The sequence below is a fragment of the Hyperoodon ampullatus genome (assembly GCF_949752795.1).
Source record: "Hyperoodon ampullatus genome assembly, chromosome: 4".
In the NCBI taxonomy this organism is placed as follows: Eukaryota; Metazoa; Chordata; class Mammalia; order Artiodactyla; family Ziphiidae; genus Hyperoodon; species Hyperoodon ampullatus.
Genome location: NC_136917.1, coordinates 145993930 through 146016448, shown reverse-complemented (window position 1 = coordinate 146016448; position 22519 = coordinate 145993930). Strand labels below are relative to the sequence as shown.

The 22519-nt window shown below is 40.4% G+C and overlaps 1 protein-coding gene across 4 annotated transcripts in view; it reads left to right on the top strand.

Moving 5' to 3' along the window:
* Positions 1-811: 811 nt before the first annotated feature.
* SLC1A3 (solute carrier family 1 member 3) overlaps positions 812-22519 on the top strand; it is a gene marked incomplete at both ends in the record, with an annotated part of 71683 nt that continues 49975 nt past the window's right edge. For 3 of the 4 annotated variants that reach the window (XM_079702551.1, XM_079702550.1, XM_079702548.1), the window contains 2 exons: positions 812-992; positions 20292-20429. In XM_079702551.1, coding sequence (XP_079558677.1) covers positions 812-992; positions 20292-20429 — 319 coding nt within the window. The remainder of the gene's footprint in view (positions 993-20291; positions 20430-22519) is intronic. The other variant, XM_079702549.1, reaches the window with a different exon arrangement.

Here is a 22519-nt window from a genome sequence, read left to right as displayed (position 1 = left end):
CTTCTACTTGGGACCAAAATGAAGATGAATTATGATTTCAGATAATTTATAAATGTGCCCAGTGCACTTAGCTTATTTTATGAAAAAAAAAAAGTTACCACGTGAAAGGGTCAAATGTATTTCCCAGAGCCTGTGGGTACTTGTGTTCTTTTCATAAGCATATTTACTAGTTGATATTATCGTGGTTTTTTTCTTAATGCAGAAAATAGTTACTTTATTATATATAACAGCAACCTCTGACTGTGAAATCTCAGTATCTTAATTCATTTCATTGACCTGGTTATGCCTTTGCCATGTATACAACATGAGCCATTAAGTATAATTACTGAGCGTTTCCTGTGCGTTTAATTCAATTGGACATTTATTGAGGGTGAACATTGTGCAAAGTACGTGGCTAGGTTCTGGGGGATCGGGTGGGGGTAAGGGTGCTCAGTCACACCCAGCTCTGATGAGCCCTTTTATAGCTTCACTGGAGAGGGAAGGACAAATATTTAAAAATGTAACACAAGTACCTGCTCATATATTCTGGATTTATGAACATGTCTCACACGTGGTCCAGTAAAATATGCACATTCTAGCCTTGAGATCTGGCATTGCCACTCTCCAGCCCTTGATTCCTACTGAGATTATGCAGTTTGCCAACAGCTTCCCCTGGTGTCGGGCAGCCCTGATTTCTCACCCCTGGAGGCTGTCATTCTTGTCTCTTTCTCTCTCGTCTAGTTGTGTTCTTGAACACCAAAGAGGACTGGCTTTCTGGGGCTGATTCCGTGACATTGAAGTTCAAAGAAGAGACACTCTGCAGAAGTAAAACATGACTAAAAGCAATGGAGAAGAGGCCAGGATGGGAGGCAGGATGGAGAGATTCCAGCAAGGGGTCCGTAAACGCACACTCTTGGCCAAGAAGAAAGTGCAGAACATCACAAAGGAAGATGTTAAAAGTTACCTGTTTCGCAATGCTTTTGTGCTGCTTACTGTCACTGCAGTCATTGTGGGTAAGTCATTTGATAACAAGCAAAAAAAAACCAAAACAACTAGATCTTGTTTCTTGGGGGCATCTGACTGCCTGGGAATATTATCAGATGAACTGATTGTAGGTATTCAAAAGGATAGCCCAGGCTTTCCTCTGAATTTGAAGATTCTTTTTTTCCTTTAAATGACAGTCTGTTGGCACATTTGGAACAACATGTGGGAAAACACGTGGGAATCTGAAAGAATCTCATTAAGCATTATGCAAATCAATTGATTGTGTGGAGAAGGGAAATAAATCAAATGTTTCTCCATCTCATGTAAGGATAAAAGAGGATAATTTAATCTTAAGACCTGAGCAGTTAAGTAACAATAGAAACAAGCAAGTACTCTAGATTTGGCCAAAATGTGATCATTATGCAATGTCACTTTCACTTAAAACTAATGTACACTATTGGTACACCCAGAATGAGACACAGGTCCCTAATAGTAATTATATTCTAACTGGTGCTGACTTGCAGCTGAATATCAACACAGACATAGAGGCCGAATCTTTTCTGTTTGTACACTGTCTTGTCCAGTGACTGGGAAAAGTAAATTAGGGGAAATGTAAATACAGATCCCGCATTCGTTGCCTCTAAGGGTCTGCCATAAATAGCTAAACCTTTTTTGAAACATTTCAGTCTCTTACTAATTTAGCATTGTTGACAGCAATCTGTACAAATAAAACATTATTGTTTTGTTTGATTTATTGGTATCTGAAATTATAGTTCATTATAATTAGCAATTATATCTGCTACTTGTAGGTAGCGTTAATCTTCCTTTAAAATATAGCTGAGGGCTTCCCTGGTGGCGCAGTGGTTGAGAGTCCGCCTGCCGATGCAGGGGACACGGGTTCGTGCCCCGGTCTGGGAAGATCCCACATGCCGCGGAGCGGCTGGGCCCGTGAGCCATGGCCGCTGGGCCTGTGCGTCCGGAGCCTGTGCTCCGCAACGGGAGAGGCCACAACAGTGAGAGGCCCACATAACGCAAAAAAAATAAATAAATAAAATAAAATAAAATATAGCTGAAAAATCTACTTACTCGGAATTTTTGAACCAATATGGAAATCCTTAGGCTGGTAAACAGATAAGCCAATGTCATGTTGTAAAAAATGCTATAACTTAAATTTCTACTAATCTGCCACCAAAAAAAGGCTTTAATCTCTACCTTGGAGTTTGCCAAGATCACCATCAAATATAAGAGTTAATGACAATAAAAACTAAGAAAATTCGGGCTTCCCTGGTGGCGCAGTGGTTGAGAGCCGCGATGCAGGGGACACGGGTTCGTGCTCCGGTCCGGGAAGATCCCACATGCCGCGGAGCGGCTGGGCCCGTGAGCCATGGCCGTTGAGCCTGCGCGTCCGCTCCGCAATGGGAGAGGCCACAACAGTGAGAGGCCCGCATACCGCAAAAAAAAAAAAGAAAAAGAAAAAAAAAAAAAAAAACTAAGAAAATTCTGTAGCATGTAAATATAATTATAACTTTATCTCCAAAAATAGGATTCTTAGGTTGCAGACAAATAGGAATATAGCAGAAGAGCAGTTTGTCACAAGACTTTAGATATATTCCATTTCAACATCTTTGGCTCCTTTTAGTAATTGTTGGTGATTAATGACTGTTCAATTAATTCCAGAGATGTTCAAAAAGAAAGTTTCCTGATTGACCCAGAGAAGTAATGGCTTTCTTTAGGTCTCCAGGTTTGAATATCTTCCCGGAAGAAGTATTTCAGTGCTGTATCATTGTCTTGGAAGTTGATGTAAAATACAGTATTCTCATCTCAGTTTTTTTCTTTGAATTACAGTCGTTGTCAAGCCAAGTAATAGCTGTGTAATAATAATTGTGAGCAATTATACGCACTATTCCAGATACTTTCTAGGTGTTTTGCTTATATTAGCTCACTTAATCCTTAAACAAGCTTATGAAGGCAGTGGGTAGGTATGATTACTCTGATCCTCATTTCATAGTTAAGGAGACTGAGCACGGAAAGATCAAGCAACTTGCCCAAAGTCACACAGCTAGTAAATGCTAGAGGTGAAAGTCAAACTCAGGCTGTCTAGTGCCAGAGGCCATTCTCTTAACCACTCCGCCATCCCGCCTCAGTGCTCTCCTGACTAGCTGACATCTTGTGAGAGTTGCCAGGAAGAAAAATGCTGCCATGTCTTGGTAGAGGCCAGTTACCAAGCAATGCTACATGCATTCACATAGCTTTGTCATTTTGCTGTATGATTTACTCCGTTAAACTCAGCAGAAAACGTATAATTCTCCTACAAATGATTAAGCTGCATTCCTCTCATTCATTTAACAAGTACCCATTTATTTTGCAACCCTATACGTATAATAATAGAGCTCAGTGATACTGAAGTATGTTTGGAAAAGATGCAGAAACATTGATTCAAAATGGTGTTCTAAACACAAGAGTTCCATTTCTGGGACAGAAGTGTTTCACATAAAGAACACAGAAATGGAAAGTGATAAAACCTGAACATGGAAAGCAGATCAATGGAGAAGGAAGTTCTTAAGTGATAACAAAGAAATAACATCTCTGACAGAAGGAAGATAGTGGCAGGATTTAAGAGTCCATTTTCTCTATGAGTTCTGGGATCATTTCCTAGCCCAAAGAGGACTTTCCCTAAGATTTGTGAGAACTGTGATGAGTTGGCTGAGCTGGGGTAGATAACTTGGCAGGATGCCCTCAGGGTTGGCTTTACTAATGGAAACTGAGGAGGTAGAAGTAACAAGAAGAAGGCACTAACAAAGAAACAAATAAAGAGGTCTCATTGACAGTCAGACCACTGAGTCTACACCAAAGACTTGGAATCACAACTTAGTAGCAAACAGATCTAGGAGAGAAGGAAGAAGCCTTCAGCTATCTCTTGGTGCCTCTTCCACTGAGGGCCCAGTGAAAACAAAGCCTCACTTAGCTTGCCACTGAGTACCATGTCTACATCAACCCTAAAAGAAAGAGTAGGAAAAGGACATGTCTACGACATCAACTCTCAAATTTATTTGCTGCAGCACAAGGAGAAACTGGAAAGATGCTAGGAAGGAAGAAGAAAATTGTTATTTTCTCCAAAGGTGAAATGACAAGAAAGAACTATAGCTATTACTTGGTTTTCTTTTTTTAATTTTATTTATATTTATTTATTTTAAAATTTATTTATTTATTTAGGCTGCATCGGGTCTTAGTTGTGGCATGCATGATCTTCGCTGTGGTGCATGGGCTTCTTTTTAGTTGTGGCGTGTGGGCTCTAGAGCACGCAGGCTTAGTTGCCCTGTGGCATGTGGGATCTTAGTCCCCCGACCAGGGATCAAACCCATGTCCCCTGCACTGAAAGGTGAAGTCTTAACCACTGGACCGCCAAGGAAGTCCCAATTACTTAGTTTTCAAATTCTTAGGTTTTGATCACTTTTACTAAAAAAGACTGGGAAAATCTACATAGTGGGGTGAATTTTTTGTTCAGTCTGTTTTCTTTCATCTTTTTGAAATAAAATAAATGTGCATTTAGTGTGTGGAAATAGAAGCTAGAAATACAGAGGAGGTGTAGAGACATGTTGAATCCATATATTCAAAAAAAGTAGGGAATTGTAGATATTTCACTACCAATTCCTCTACAAACACAGGCATAGAAGCACATGTGCAATGTGATGTCATTTCTATGCAATGACATTTCTAATGTCATTTCTAAGCCATGTCAAAGTCTGAAAGTGCCAGGCTGCAAAGCCCATGTAACGGGAGCAGGCTAGCAACTTGAAAGAAGGCAGTGGCAAGTGCTAAGTCCTTTTAAGATAGTTCATCATTAAAGCATTAGATGAAGTGTCTTCCAGGGCTATAGCAGACAGCTGTCTGACAAAAAACACACTGAGAAGAGTGGTCACTGTCTTTCTTCCTCCGGGAAGCACATTCTACTTCATACTGTGGTCAGTTGTGTCAGTGGGACCTCAGACATCTCCCTGAAAGAAAGAAAAATCCTTTGTCATGTTCAAGTCACAGAATGTCACTCATCTATTATCTGCTAAATAAATACTTTTTTTAAAAAGATTCAATGCTATTCAGCAATTTAACAAATATTGGATGTTGTGTATCTGGCTCTATGTTATACAATGTGGCATCTCTGCCCTCAGGTCGTTTAGTAGGAAAGATGGATAAAAAATGAGATGACAAAGGAATATATGGGGTTCAGAGGTAGTAATAGAGAAATGCGTAACATTTTTTGAAATGAGATCATATTGTATATACAGTTCTATATCATATATGGTGTCTTTCTGTGTTGGTACTTTAGACGTTCTACTTTCTTATTAACAACCACATGTGGAACCATAGATGTGCCATGTGGTAACATTTTTAAAGTGTGGCTTTTGATGAAGGATAGATCTGGATTCATATGCCGGCCGTGCTTAATCACCGTGTGATCCTAAAGAAGGTGTTTACCTGTTCTGAAGTCTCAGTTTCCTCATCTATCATTACATGTATAATATATATTGTGGACACTTATGTGGTGCCAAGCAGTGTTGTAAGTGTTGTTAGTATGTTAGCTTTATTTAATCCTCACAACAAGCCAGGGAGGGAGGTATTTTTATTCTCATTTTATAAATGAGGAAACCGAAGCTCAGATACTTATCCCACAGTTGATGCATTTTGACCGGGATTCAAATCCACCATTTTGGCTCCAAGTTCATACTTTTACCCACCACAGTGTTCTGGATGCTTGGTCCCTCCTCTCAGGAAATGTTCATTCTTGTTTTATTACACCAATTAGCTAAGGATGTGCACTGACACATCAACAGGAGGGGTGGAAAGGAGAGATTGAATTGAGAATTCAGAACAAGGGTCACTCCTGATTCCTGGTGGCTGATTGCATGTGAGTTGACAGAGAAGGTGAATTGCAGGTCGATGGTCTGATTTCTGGATTGGGTGACCGAGTGGCGTTGGTACCATCAGTCATGGTGGAACACAGGAAGAAGACGGGGGAAGTAATAATGACAGTTTCGGACATGTTGAGTTTGAGATGCGGGCTGCCACTGCAGTGGAGATACAGTGCAAGAGGCTCACCATAAATAAAGATTTGGAAGGTAGCCTTACCATCTCCAGACTGAACGAAGACAGGCTCTGTCTTTGAAGGTAAACGAATAACCATCAATGCATCGGGTTATCCTACTGCATAAGCTACTCTGTAAGTGAGTCTATTCTGAGAGCAGTATTAACTCTAGGGCCCTTCTTTATAACTAGAAGCAATAATCTCCCAGAAATGCTGTAATGGTATTCTGAGCCTTGGACATGTAATACAATATCCAGCCGAGTCAGTTAGTTCAGCCAAACAGGTTCATTAATGCGGTGAACTATCGGCTGCTGCCTGGACCAAACTAGCCAACTGCTTGAGTTAGTGGCCCCCATGCTGACACCTTTCAGCTTACTAAGAGAAGGGCATCTCCACCCAGGTTGAACAACAAGAATCCCAAGAATGGTGAACAGATTTCTGGGTTCAGATTTCCAGTTTCTTCAACACTTCCTGGAAAAGAGAAGAAGAGAAGGAGCTTCCAGAAGCTGGGGGAGGATGACTCCTGAGGCAGGCCCTCCCCTGGTGTTACCAGAGCCCAGCTAGTCACTGTCACTCACGGAGACTCCCTGGGCAGAGGGCTGGGCTGGAGGGTAAGCTAGGAATCAGTGGATTCATAATGCCCTGCTCTGGAGAAGTGACATAGGGGTAGGGTGTAAGGACTAGAGTCTGATTTTTTTTTCTTTTTCTCTGCTTCATTGTCTTCCCCAGGGAGCAGAACTACAGAAAAATTGTTGGGGACAGCAATAGCAAATAGCTATAGCAATATAGCAATAGCAAATAGCTGACTTGCATTGGATCCCAGCCCTCCCTCCCACCTTCTCCAAAATCATTCCAGAGAGCTGCCTCCTGTCCTGGGGATAGAGTCCAGGGCTGAATAGGGGAGTAGGTCAGAGCCACGGATTCTGGAGTCAGAAGCTTGGGTTTATGTCCCATTTCTGGAACTGATTCTCTGTTTCTTCATGTGTAAAATGGAATAATTATAACACCTCTCTGCCAAGATTCTATCCCAGTTCTGCCACTTACGACCATGTAACCTTAAATAATTTCCTTAAATGCTTGGCAGGCAAAGTATCCAAAGAAACTGTCAACCCTTCGTCTTTGGCTTCCATCTGTGCTAGGGCGTCAAGTGAAAATACACGCGGGTTTGATGACGCTGCTCGGCCAGAGGACTGAGAGCCAAGGATGAGGGAGGACCGGGCGTGGGAAGGGGAGAAGATGGTCACCTGCTTTAGGTCTGGAAGTGTCTTCTATTTCCTTAGCTAGAGGAGGGAGCCAAGAGAGTCGTAGGAAGAGACTTAATAGTTGTAAAGGGCTTTGAGAGGCCGAGATGAAAGCCACAGTGTAAGTGACACCATCATTATCTGTCCCTTACCTACCTGGCCTCTTGAGCCAAGCAGAAAGTAATCCCCAGGCAGCTGTTATCACAACACAGACTGCTCAATGGAGGGAGTGATGTCTCAGGAAAATGGGAAGTTGCTGAGAAAATGGTTTCAAGAAATGTTGTAACATACTCAATAGTGCATTTTTGTTCGTACCACTCAGGACCCATCAGAGTTCACCACCTCCCTGGTTTCTCCTTTTCTCCAGCATTTTGGTGTCTACTGTTCATTAATTGTCGCCCCCATCAGAGTGGAGCCAAGCAAGATGAGGGGTTCTGGAAACTTGGAGAAAATGTTGCTGGTTTCTAACAGAGTTGGTAAAGGTTATTTTGAAGTAGAGGGTAGAAGGCTTAATGTTCTAAGTTTGTCTTTGGATTTTATTTTGCTCTATTTTCTTCCTGTTAATTCAGATGATGAGAAAACTGAGCAGGCAATTTCAAATTTGTTTCTTTTTCAAGTAGGTAATCAATAAATATGTGTGTTCAGGACAATTACCTGCAATAATAATACCTTCCATTGTTGCTGTGTTACAGTTTACAGAGTGCTTTCCCATTGCCCTCTATAGCAATGTAAGTCCATGGCCAGTTCATCCCCCCTTCTGATTAGTATCTGTGAATGTCTGGCACACAGCTGAGAAAGCGCTGAGAGTCTAAAGGTCCTGCTTACAGACACAGCTCTGCCGTCAGCTCCCTTTATGATTTAAGACAAATCTCTGGACCTCATATTTCCTCATCAGCAAAATACATTTGGACTTATGTCTGCCTCCAACTCCAAAATTCTATCATTTAAAGTCTAATTTGTCTTCCTCTAAAGCTGAAAATACAGAATAAGATACATGAGGGTTTTCTTTTCAGCCCATGATGCTGTACCATTGCAAGGACCTTATTCATGAACTCATGATCTCCCAACTCATTCTAGCCAGTCTCTCAAATGTATGAAGCAGCTGCCTTCTCTTGCTTTGAATTCTTGACTGTCAAGTTCTTGACTCTGGGTGTGGTGGCCAATGTTTCCTAAGCAATGTTTGAGGACACAACTGAGGCACACCTCTGCAGAGCCACTCCTGCCCTTCTATCTTCTGTATAAGTCAGGGGACAAAAATTGCAGTCCTTTGTTTTCGCTATAGAGTAAACAAGATTGTGAAGAGCCTACGCTATTTGGAAGAGGCAACTGGAATTTAAGCACCATCTTTTCCAAGCTATACATTCCACGTGTTAAGAGTTCTTGATATTTATGGAACACTGGGGTGCCATCATTCACCAAGTATTTGGTCTGACAGCTAGGTGAGCTGTATCACTGCTGTGAGATGTGGAAACACACAGAGCACTTCAGGGCACACAGTTTAGCCATTGTGCTCACCGAGGATAAAAAGTATGAGTTTTATGTCAAGCTTCAGGGCTATCAAAATGGCCCAGAGCTTATTCCCTAGACCAAGAATATTCCCATCACTAGACCCAATCAAAAATGCACTTAAGGGCTTCCCTGGTGGCACAGTGGTTAAGAATCCACCTGCCAATGCAGGGGACACGGGTTTGAGCCCTGGTCCGGGAAGATCCCACATGCCGTGGAACAACTAAGCCCATGAGCCACAACTACTGAGCCTGCGCTCTAGAGCCAGCGAGCCACAACTACTGAGCCCATGTGCCACAACTACTGAAGCCCACATGCCTAGAGCCCGTGCTCTGCAACAAGAGAAGCCACCACAATGAGAAGCCTGTGCACCGCAACAAAGAGTGGCCCCCGCTCCCTGCAACTAGAGAAAAGCCGGTGCACAGCAACGAAGAACCAACGCAGCCCAAAAAAAAAAAAAAAAAAAATGCACTCAAGTGGTTTTGAAACCAAAAAGAGAAGAATAAAACCCCCAAGGCTAGATAAAGGAAGATATACCCTGGCTGAATTAAGTCAACGTTGGGGAAAGGCACTCCTTTTTTTCCTCTGTGTATCTTATCAAAGAGTTGAAGGTAAATTTAGGAGCAGCGAGTTGAAAGGTACACTTAAGTTTTGAATTTCAAGACCGAGTCCCTGTCTCCTGAGAGGACAAATTCATTCTTCTTGTCCCCAAAGAGATTTCTCCAGTTCTCCAGCAATGATTCCAGGTCACAAACTGCTGTTGCTTCTCAGAGAGAAAACAGTGGGCTATTAGTGAGAGACTTTCTATTCAAAATCTTGTAAGATGAAGCTCATTTGTCCCTAATGAGAGTAGAGATGGACAATTACTGCCCTTCTCGCCCTGAAAAGATGGCCTCTTCTTTTAGACACATTGCATCACTGGAAATTCCATTTTTAAAGCAAGGAAGGCAAAACCCCAGGGATCCATGTGCTTGCTGCTATCTTCAGCGTGTTGATGAATGTGAAGGTAAAGGCATCAAGAAGGAAATTATGAGTCTTTGAAGAGACTGCCTATGACCCAAGTTGTTTTCTTTTTTTTTCTTATTTATGTACTTTTGTCTTAGATTTGCTTTTTTAAGGCAAATAAAGTAGTCCTGTGCATAAAGCTGCGACTCAGTAAACTTGCCAGGGCTTTTTAAGTTCTAGCATCGGGATGCTCTACACAACATGACAGATGAGGAAAGAGCATACCTTTGCTGAGTGGTTTACAATGTGAGTTTTCAGCTCTGGTATACTTGTAACTCTGGCTAATTGGGTGAAGCAGCACATGAGCCTATAACGACTGAATTCAAAGTTTTTTCAGATTCACTTCCTTGTCTCCAGAAAAAAAGCCTTTTGGTCAGAAAGTGATCCACTCAACTATAAAACTGAGCACACTAGTGTCCCCCCTCTCCATGACCCAAATTAAGGAAACTCATTGTTAAAGCAAATTAAAGCAGATTGAGGACCAACCAACCCAGACCCAGAGTGAGTTTTTAGAAAGATTCAGGCATTTAGCAGAAAAGATGTAAAACGGAATTCAGTCAGATTTTGTTTTTAATTGTGGGCCATTTTTGTGTGTGCATTTATTTTGTTATTTTACTTATGAAATAAATAAATCTACATTGCCCCAAATCAAAAAGAACAAAAATGAAATGAAATGAAAGTGTCACACGCACCCAGATCCCCCAGGGTCCAATTTGCTTTGTTATCAGTTTCTTCTGTGACTTTAGAGTTATTTTATCAGCATAAAAATAAGTTCATATTTATTTTATTTATTTATTTATTTTTTTGCCTTTTACAAGTTGTACCGTAGTATATATAGCTCACTTCATACTTCGCTTTTTTCACTTTACAGTATCCATTGGATGTCATTCCTTACTAGCACATAAAGAACCACCTCATTCTCTCGAGGCTGCATTGTATGGGTGAATCATACTTTATTTAAACAATTCCCCATTGATGGGACACTTAGGTTGTTTCCAACCCTTTGATATCATTTTTCAAATGGTATAATGAATAATCTGGGATAAAAGTTATTTCACCCTGGTAAAGTATATCTGTGGGATACATCCTTAAAAGTGAAATTGCTGAGACTAAGGGTATACCCATTTGTGATTTTGTATAGCTAATTTATATCCCATAGAGGTTGTAGTCATTTATTCTTCCAAATTGTGAGATTTAAAAGAGTTTGCCCCAATGGGGCTGCTGCCACAGGTAGAGATGAGTGGACTTTGAAGTTTGTGTGAGCTGGCAAGCATATGACAGACAAGCAAAGGCACAGGGAGAACTTGGAAATTTTAAAATATATTTCATTTCCAGTTTCTCCTCACAACTATATATGTTAAGCAGAAAGGAAGGCAACAGATTCTGGTGATTTCAGTTACTATTTCTAAAGTAGATTTTTTTAAATGACAGTGAATTGGACATTTAAAGACCCGTAGGATTATTTATAAATTATATTACCATTTCACATAGTCTATGTTAGTGCAGTTTTAAGAAGAAAGCACCAGGCTTTTCAGAACTCCAAGGTTCTTCCGATTCAGTTGTCTCTCAGTGCTGCATGCCATGCAGATTTGAGTCTGCATCTGTACGCTGCCTGGTCATCAGTCACCCACGGCTGGTTATCTGGGCACCACTGGTGGAACAAGGCTGGAACAGGTATTTCCCACCTCCAGCAACAGGAAATACCAAAGGACAAAAGAATGAGCCAAGCCAGGGCCTCTGAAGGATGTGGGAACAGAGGAGTGGGGGAGGGTTAAAAGGTTGACTCAAACACAGAGTAGCTTCTCACCAGGAAATGCCTGGAAGTTTGGGCTGAAACAAAAGGCCAGGGACCAGCAGACCTCTTGGGCAGGTAAATTCTCCATTTTGCCCTTGGCTTCTTTATAAAAATGAGTTAATGGAACTTTACATCCAGCAGCTTCATCAGGCTGGCCTGAGACAGGCTTTTAACTTCTCCAAATTGGGCCACAATCTAGCCAGGTTCTGAAATAGAAACTTTTATTTGATCTCTCAAATAATTATTGAGTACCTGCCATAATAACCGTAATGGCCAAATTGATAAAGCATTTTATGACTTACTACAAGCTTTCGTATGCATTATCAAGGACTTTAGAATTCATTAGAAGAAACAAGATGAATGCATATAATGCAGCTAAGATATTGCTTAGAATATGTAGCAGAGAATATTAAAGTTCAAGAAGATCATAGATACTGCCTTTCTGATCTATTTCTCCCATTATTCAGATTAAGAAGCAGGCAGGGAGGGCAAAGAGATTATGTGACTTGAAGATATTAGCTGTGGAAATAGGCAGATCTAAGTTTGAAACTCCATTTTGCCAACATCAGTTACTGGCCATGTAATCCTGGACAGATGGCTTATCTTTTCTAGGGCTCAGTTTCTTCATCTATAAGATGGTGATATTAAGTCCTGTAGGTTTGCTATGAAGATTCAGTCATTTAAGTGAAGTATCTACTAGTGTAATTTACTGGCAGCATCAGGCCCAGAACCCTCATCTCTGACTCCCAGACTACGATCTTTCTACAGCATCACGCCTGCTGTCTTTCATACTCAAAAAATCCTGTCTAGTGAGAGAATTAGGAATCGAGAGCTATCACTCCTGGTTTGTGAATCTAGAAAACTAAGCATATGAGAAATCACAGTTCAGTCAAGAACCAGTTTCCCAAATCATGAGAGAAATCAGTTTGGAGTGCAGTAGGGAATTGGATTCACGGTGCAACTAAGCAATTCCTCTGCTTGGGAAACTGTTCAACAGCAGCTGGGGGCCAGGCCTAGAGACTGTGCAGGTCAGACAAAGCCCTAATCATCCTGTGCAGCTCAGTTGTTGGCGTGGTGGAAACTGTGACCTTGCTTTTAACCAATAGAATATGGCAAAGGCAATGGATGCCACTCCTGTGATTTTATTACATCATACATTAGAGTGTTGTAAACTTGAGGCAAAGTAGTGCTAGTTTTTTTGTTTGTGTGTTTGTTTTTTACTACAAAAATGAAAAGACCCTAGCTGGGAAAGAATAGTATTTTGTCACATAAAACCAGTGGTGCGCTATCAACAAAGATATTTGATACTATTATATCTTTGAGCCATCTTGCATTCAAGCAGACAGCATGGTCTCCTTTCTGGCTGAAGATCTACAGGCCAAGCTTTTTTTTTTTTTTTTCCTATCCACAGGTAGGAGTTTGAATGGGCTTTGACTGGTTTGCAATGTAAATGCTAGAAGAGCTAGTTAGCTCACCTTGGGTGGGCCTTTGGTATTTTTCTTACAGCTGGCCTCAGAATGTGAGATCTTCCTCTCAAGATCAATGCCACTATCACTTTTAGATTCTCTTTTGACATCTGAGCTCTTTGGGGGTCATCGTCTGTTTTCCTGGAGAATTTTGCATTGTGAATAATAATTCTAGAAGGCTTTGGTCTGCCAATCTGTTCATGACAGAGTTTGGAGATGATAGGGCAGGAATGTTAGTAAAACTTTACTATTTCAAACGCCATTCACCAAAAGTTAAGTGGGTGATTTGGTCTAAAGTTTACTTCAGATTGTGCTTCATTCTTTTACTCTTAAATATTTTCTGGCTTCTTAATATTTTCAATAATTTTTTCAGATTAGATATGAACCAAATTCTTAAAACAGTTCTTTAGCTTTATCTTGTGAATGTCTGGCCTTCAAAATGAACCAGGTATGTGTTCTTTCTGAGGCTCCAGGGTGCACATTGTGTCTTAGTTTAGAAAGTGAAGTGGTATTTAATCTTCCAAAGAAGTATTTGTTGTATAGACTCCCCAGGGAGAAACAGTGAACCCCTGAAGGACTCTTTTCTTGAGCTTTCCACATTAGGGGAGAAAAAGTATTTTTAAAAAATGCATCTTTGTTTGTAGCATTCAACAAGGACAGTTAATTTTGATTGCCGTAAACATTTTTGTTAAGATATTTCCTAGATTCTAGAAATCTTGTTAAAATACCAAAATAAGAATACTATGAGATTGTTGGCTGAGAATGAGCAATTTTGATATTACTCATGACGTCTATGTATTACATAATGTCACCAAGATGCCAACTTTGCAAAGTTTGCTTCGGATCTAACAAATCCTGTTAGGAAGTTCTTCCGGTTTTCATGGTTATTTTTGCAGAGTAATCAATAATAAAGGATCTGTTCTTTTGCACTAAAGATCTGGTAGCCATACAAGTTTTTATTAGTTCTGGGAGTATCAATCAATGTGCTTAAATAAGTGCCCACTCATGGAACTCAGCTCTGCAGAGGCAGTGAGTTGCTTTACTGGAGGGAAGCAGGCTTCCCTCCACCCCTCTCCTTCTAACTGGTCGTAAGGGCAGAGTGGAGAGAGCTCTGAGAAGTCTGTGTATCAGGCTGTGAGAACTTGTTTTCAGGGAAGACGCTTTTCGTTGCTGGGCTCTGTAACCAGAAACCTGAATTGCTTACCCAGAAAAGCCATCTTTGCATATGCAGAGCATCTCCTCTTGACTTGATTCTGAGAGCTGGCTGACCTCAGCACACTGGCTTCACCTCTAACGCTGCCTGTCCCAGCAGAAAGCTGAAGAAAAAAATGGCTTTTGTTTATTCATGTAACAAATGAACTGAAAAAAAGCTAGATGTGGACTTCATTAAGTAAAATCACCAAAATCTTTCCTCAACTTAAGCTCTATATTTAGTTAACCTAATTCAAAAGAGAATGAAAATGTAGATAAAATGTTGTGTGCTAACTTAGGCTCTTTAAATTCGTACCATGTCTACTGAAAGACCATGAGTACAGCATCGTGGGTGAGGGTCTGGGCCCTGGAGCTGGGTATGAAGCCCACCTCAGCCACTCAGCTGCCCTTGAGAAGAGCTTGACGCCTTTCTACGCTGACTATGGCTCCGACCTATACAGGTTTGTGGTTTTGGCAGTTTACCTACTTTGTCAGTGACTGGTTCTCCATCTGTGAGATATGGGTAGTCCTAGTCCTGGCCTCCATGGCGTCTGTGCTTGTGAGAACTTGGCATCTTGCATGTGCTGAAGACTGTTAGCTGTTGTCATTCAGCATGAGAACCTGAAGCATGTTTTCATTTAATGTCTTTCCCACTTTTGTTACTGATGGTTTCCAAGGATTAAAATGTGTGTGCTGGAGGGAAAAGGCAGGCTACTTTAATTAATAAATTCTATATACATTTAGTTAAATCATTCCATGAAAAGGGACTTGGTGTAACCATTTTAAACAGTGACTTGATACTAATAACCCTATTGTGGGAGCCTCAAAAAGTAAGAGGACCTGTGGAAGGTTCCGAAGGTGCCTCTGGGACATCTCTAGCAGATCCAAGGTTAGTACTCCAGTGCTTCTACAATTTTGAGGGTTAGAGATGCTGAAGACCCAGAGGCCAGGTGCATTTGAGAACTGTCTTCAAGAAAGCTAGTAGAAAGAGCACTGGCTTTTGTTTGGAAGCCCCCGGGTCAACCACTTACTAGCTCTGTAACCTTGAGCAAGTTAACTAACTTCTGAGCATCAGCATATTCATCTTTAAAATAGATATGATAATACCTATCTCATAAAGTTGTGATGAGGATCACACCACCATTAACACATAGTAAGAACTCAATAAAAATAGCCCTTCTCCACATAATCTTTCCTAAGAGGAGAAATGGCTCACTTAATAAACCCAGAGACAGTAAATAGACCAAAGCTGTCAGGGACAAAACTGATTCAAAGTGTATTTGCAATGTGCTATCACTCTAAACAACTCCTCTCTTCAAAGCACTTGACTTAAAACTATCTCTTATAAATAAATGATGTCACCTTTCTGCAGTTCCTACTATAAAGAAGAGCTTTTAGAAAATGTGGTTTCCGTATTGGAGATGGTAAAGAAACAGAGACATTCTGGGGTAGATGCCAGGACTACACTTCCAAGCAAGATCAGCTTGACTGGAAGGAGACAGATGAAAAATTTCACCACCTCTTGAGACTTTGCCTCCTTGACTGTCTTTCTGTTGCTCTGCTAGACATCTTTTTGGCATATTGGAGAGTTAAGAGACTTTGTCATTCATGTATTGCCCAGAATTCATTCACTGAGCTGGCTTGCTTTCCCTCCGAACATCTAGATGAAAATTGGTTGCACGAAGTAAATGTGGGGTTTGATGGGGGAAGGGAAGGGGAGGTGCGAGGAGCACTTAGGGAGAGAAAGAGGCTGCATAGAGCTGGTGTACTTGTAGACAGGGGCGTAGAGTCAATGTTGGCAAAGGCTGGACTCTGGGAAAAGGGATCAAATGCACCTAGTATTTAGAAAGAATAGTCCCTTCTTTCATCTACACTGGCTTGTCTCTTGCCCCTAGAACCTGTATCATTAGTAGAGCAGCTATTTTACCAATTTTTTCTGAATTATAATTTAAATGGGTATTTCTGGACTAGGCAGGATCCTACCCACCCTTGAAAATATTGTTGTACATGAGTAAATACATTTCTAAAAATGTATTTAGAAAGGGTTTTGTAAAACCAAGCTTGTTCTTAAATTGTTATTTGAAGGATATCTAAAATTCCTACTAGCTTGGTATGGTCAAATTCCAGAAGACCAAAATGAGTTTCTTGGGCTTACTGTGCATATTTTTTGTTATAATTGAATGACAAACGTTTAAATGCATGTAAATAAAAGTCGCAAAACATAACCAATACCAGTGAAAATACATTTGATTGGAAGTAAACTTTATAATATTTATTTTATTACTTGCATAATTAGAATAAGATAAAGCACAGATTTTAGTAACTTGACCTTTATATGAACAAGTAGTAAAGAACCAGATATAACCAGAGCTTTTTATAATTCCTATGTGCTGTTAATACTGTTATATTGAATAATGCACACTGAAAATTTAAATTAAATACCTTATCCCAAAGAGAGTTCCAGGGAGATTAAAGATTTAAGATTTTAAAACCAAGCAAACTATCGGAAAAGGAAAAGTGTATTAAAGATTTCTCAAACTTGGGAGGGTGAGGGAAATTAAAGTTTATAACTCTTGAAGAAATCACTTAATAAAAAAGATGTGTAGACATTATTTGTAGAACACCTGTATATTTTAAGTAATAGTATATGGCAAGCAAATTAGAAAAAAACTATAGCAAATATTATTTTAAACATAGGCAAAGGGTAATTATCTCTATTATATAGAGAATCTGGGCTTCCCTGGTGGCGCAGTGGTTGAGAGTCCGCCTGCCGATGCAGGGGACGCAGGTTCGTGCCCTGGTCCGGGAGGATCCCACATGCCGCGGAGCAGCTGGGCCCATGAGCCATGGCCGCTGGGCCTGCGCATCCAGAGCCTGTGCTCCGTAACGAGAGGGGCCACAGCAGTGAGAGGCCCGCATACCGCAAAAAAAAAAAAAACAGAATCTATACCAAATATACACACACATACGTAAACTCTTAAACTATCAGGATTTAGTAAATGACTGGTGAAAATACAATTAGGAGGAATGGTCAACATCATTAGATATTAAGTAAATTCAAAAGAAAACAAATATACAGACTATTTACTCATTCAAAAATTCTGTTTCTTTTAACAAGTTTTTATGACAATATTCCATTCCTAGAGGTATGGGAAATAAAGCCTTCTCATTCAGTAATGAGGTATTAAACTGCTGGGCCAATCCATTGGGAAAGCAATTTGATAGCATGAATTGAGGTAGTCATATGCTTTATTTTTTTTTCTTCCAGTTTTATTGAGGTGTAATTGACATACAGCACTGTATAAGTTTAAGATGTACGGCATTGGAATTCCCTGGCAGCCCAGTGGTTAGGACTCTGAGCTTTCACTGCTGAGGGCCCGGGTTCAATCCCTGGTCTGGGAACAAAGATCCCGCAAGTCTTGCAGCTCGGCCAAAAAAACCACCAAGCAACACACACACACACACACACACACAAAGATGTACTGCATAATGACTTGACTTGCATACATCATGAAATGACTATCACAAAAAGTTTAGTGAAAGTCCATCGACCAGGGATTGAACCCATGCCCCCTGCAGTGGAAACACGGAGTCCTAACCACTGGACCACCAGGGAATTCCCAACAACTTTCATATACAACGTACAGCAGTGTTAATTTGTCGTGTTGTCCATTACATCCCTAGTACTTATCTGTCTTATAACTGGAAGTTTATACCTTTTGACTGCCTTATCCAATTCCTTTCCCCACACACACCCCCTCTTGTAAACACAATTCGGATTTCTATGAGTTTGTTTGTTTGTTTTTGAAGTATAATTGACCTACAACACTATGTTAGTTCCTGGTGTACAATATAGTGATTCCATGTTTCTATACATTTCCAAATGATCTTCATGATAAGTCTAGTTACCATTTGTCATTCTACAAAGATATTACATAATTATTGACTATATTCCCCACACTGTACATTTCATACCCATGACTCATTTATTCTGTAACTGCAAGTTTATACCTCGTAATCTCCCTCACCTATTTCTCTCCTCCCCCCAGCTGGTAACCAGATTCTCTAATGCACTGGTTCCCTTTCCCTGAACTACACTAAACAAAATATTCCTAGGTAAAAACCAGCCTTCATATATTCATAATGGTGTTTTTCATAAAAGGAAAAACTGCAAAACAACCAAGTCTTCAACAACAAAAATAGTAGTAAGTAAATTTTGATACAATCACTGGATCTGCTATCATGAGGCTGAAAAGTGATATTTATGGTGACTATATATGGAAAAATATAGTCTGCGTGATCTCCATGTATTTAACTCTGTAAGAGAACATTCTGGAAAGAAGCTCAGGGAAGCACTAACAGTAGTTGTCTTTGCTCTACTGAAGAGATAGGAAGTATGAAAAGTAGTCAAGAATGTGAGATCTGAGTCCAAACTGCCTGAGTTTAAATCCCAGCTCTGCCACTTGAATGGACGGCTATTTGACTTTGATATGGAAAAGCTGTTGAAATTGGGCATGTTTTAACTTCACTATGATTAGATTTCTCCATCAGTAAATTGGTGACAAATTAGTACCTATGCCCTGAGAGTTTTGTGAGGATTAAATATATTGATACTAATACAGGTAAAGCACTAACAACAATGCCTGGCAAATAGAAAGAGCTCAGTCAGTATTAGCTATTTGCTATTTAAATGGTAGAACCAATAAAGGCAGGCTTTTGCTTCCTCTTTTCTACATTTTCCAAATCAACTTCTCTCTCCCGAACATATCACTGTTACATTGGGAAAAGCAATAAATATTTTTCTGAAGGTCTTGAAAACAGGGTCAGCTGGATTTTCTAGTCATGTAGATTCAACTCGTAATTGGGATATCACGGTATGTAATCAAAGAATGGATACTTCATGTTGTTGGAATCCAAGAATTGAAATTGGAGTTGCAGTAACAATTGAAATGAACTTTGTGTCTCATTTCATAAGAAGTTAGGATGGTTCAGTTTCCTTAAAGGACTGCTTGCTTCTTCCTTTGGAAAAACTTGTGTCTACATAGTATTCTCTCTCCTCCCCCAACCTCTAGCCTCTAGACTACTCAGTACTTCTCTATAACTCACATGGTTTAGTAAAATTTTTGAAAATATTTACAATAATGGAATAAGCAAATTTGGGGGTGGAGGCAAAGAAAGTTTATTAGGGAAAGGGGAGAAGGAGTAAATTATTCAGTACATTTGTTAATTTCTGAACATTTCCAAAGGTACCAAGCATAATTTGATTTACCTATAGAGTTATCATTTAAATATTTTTTGAAGTTCCAGGAGCAGAATCAAATTAAGGGGAAAAGTGCCTTCTCTTTCCCTTATTATCCCCTAAGTTTTCAGGGAAAACTTTTGGAAAAAGTCTCTGCTAATTTTGTAGTCTTTCTTTTGCCAGCAACTAGCAAGTCTGTACTATATAGTTGCCAAGGCAATATCGGGACCATGTAGACAGAAAGTGTGGTGTGTAGACAGGGAGATGATGAAAATGGATTAACAGTGTGAACAAGAGGAGTTTTTTTTTAATTGTAAAAATTAAAATGACACTACCCTTTATAAGTGGTTATGCCAGCAGTTCTAACATCTGTCGTTACAAAAGAACTTCATTATAATAAGCCTTTTTTTTTCTATATTGCCTTGTGTGTGGATACGTGATTTGTTTCTTAGATATGCCCCAATATTTATGACTGTGTCCTGAGCCATGTCAAAATTGGTTCCCCTGCATGCAAGTTAGACAAAGAAATTTTTCATTTGCTAAGACCAGGAACATTTTTTCTCTAAGTTCTACTCGAAGTCCTGAGCTCAGCCAGACCCTTCCAGACTATGATTGAAAAGATAGGCACACCCCTTGCTCCAAAGAGGCACAAATATTTGCTGCTTAAATAAACCGAGTCTCATTAGACAGGAGTGATAATCAGCCAAATGCTTGCTTATTTTTCTACGATTGTTACAGTTTCGAAAAAGACTCAACTTTTCTTCTTTGTTTTGTTTTTTGTTTATTTATTTTTTTTCTCCTGCAGGTACAATCCTTGGATTTACCCTCCGACCATACAAAATGAGCTACCGGGAAGTCAAATACTTCTCCTTTCCCGGGGAACTTCTGATGAGGATGTTACAGATGCTGGTGTTACCACTAATCATCTCCAGTCTTGTCACAGGTACCCTATGCAGTTTTGTTTTGTTTTGTTTTGTTTTTTTCATGTGTGCTTATTGCAAAAGATCGCTTAGAAAAACAAACGCTTTAGGTTTCTGCTGGATGCATGCTCTGTTCTAGAAAATAAAAGTCCCTTCAAAATGATGGAAAGGAGGCTTTAGTAATGCATGAATGATTATAACTCTCGTATTTTACCAATCACAAGAGGAAACGGATTTGAACCGCCACGTAATCTGGTCTGCCTCACTACAAAAGAGGCGCACTGCTAAACACTACACAACCAGCCTTCTCTGCCCACAGCGATGTAGTTGACAACAGCGTACAACAGGTCTGTTTTCTCACCCTCTTATCCCACCCAGATAACATCTGGTTGGACAGCCTATTAGCTATTGATGCAAGAATGCTTGTTCTCAGAGCCACCACGACTTGAGCGGGAGCCTTCTTGGAAGCCTCATCAAGAGGTAATGCCCACAACACACTCACCAACTCTGCTGCCACCAACACTGTATCTTTTCCTGGTGAACCCGCATGATTTCGTTCCCTTCTCCATTGTCCCCCACCCCCATTGCCTTTTACGCTGGTGGGAGAATGGGGAGGGGGTGGGAGATTTTCCCCATCCAGATATTTTGTCAGTTGACACTTGGATTTTCAAGGCACGGACGCTTTGCAGGATAGGATTCTTATTTTCTATGAACACGAAATAACGATTTATGCCTGCATGGGAAATGGTTGAACAGTCACTGGTACCTGTGATTGGAGAATACAAACAGAACCAGGAAGTTTTAGAAAAATGTTGCTGTACATTCCTCCTTGCCCACTCTTCTCTTTCCCCACAGCACATCTCTGACTTGGAGAAGGAATGTCCATAGACACTGCCCCAGCAGGATGGTTTCTGAGTTTGTAGCTAAAACCCAGAACTCAGGTATTACTGGCCCTGTTTTCTCTTCTGTCCTTGGCTTACTGCTCACCCTTAGGCAGATCATTCTGTGGCTCTGAGCATCTTTCCCCCCCACAGGGAGTTCTCAAGGATATTTATAATCGCCTTTCAAGATCTCTGTGTAATAAGAACAACATAGAACAACTCAAAAGTCTTGGGGCAAGATTCTGACTGCTCTGTGCCTTGGAGGGCTGGCCATTACTTGGACAGAAACTATGTCAGTTTGTTTTTTTTTCAGCGCCTTGCAGATCTCTGCTGGCTTCTACTTGTTCAGGTCTTCAAACAAGTGATTGCATGTACACAAAGCTTCCATTGGAGGATGAATTGCCCATAAAACAATCAAGTAGACAGGATGATTTGGGGCACTTGTTTTTGAAACTGGCCTGGCCCATTGCTGACCAGAGGTAATCATAGCGGTCACGATTCTTATCACAGAAGCTAAATTCATGCTGACATGAGGGCACATCCTCATTATCCATGTGCTGCCATTTTCCTGGGAAACAAGTTCTTGCAGAAGCACTTAGGGGACAGAACTCACATCCACTATTTTGTTTAATGGTACAGGGAGTCCCTTCCCACCATCCCTACTGGCTGGAGTCTGAATTGAGTACCTGCAGTTTTCCTGGATGCAAACTGTGGTGTTTTGGGTTCCTTTATACTGTCTCTTCAAGGGTAAGAACAGTGTTTAGAGGTTTCTGCTTTCTGGTAATTGTGCTAAAAGTCCCACTGTGCTACCGTGGGTTTTATAAGAGGAAAGCCCTCGTTTGGTACAACTAGAGAAAATATTAGCTCCTTTTAGTAACAATCCTAGTTAACAGTTATTTGAAGTGGAATTTCCTGGTATTTTCTAATACTTAATACATCAACTTTGTTGAAGGAATAAGAGCTTTCGTTGAGTAATTTTCTGGGAAAAAAAAAACCCACTATGATGCAATCCCTCTGCATGGTTAAAAAGAAAGTGTGCATAAACCTTGGAGACATTATCAACATTTATAATATTGGTGTTAAAGAGAAAGGAATTATAAGCTGCAAACAACCAGTATAAAATGAACTTTTAAAATGTAACCTAATTGCAAGTTGGGAATGCTGCCACTAGGGACCATTACAAGAGTGTCAGCTCTTTTCCAGGACTGTTAAGAGAAGGGGCTTAATTTAGC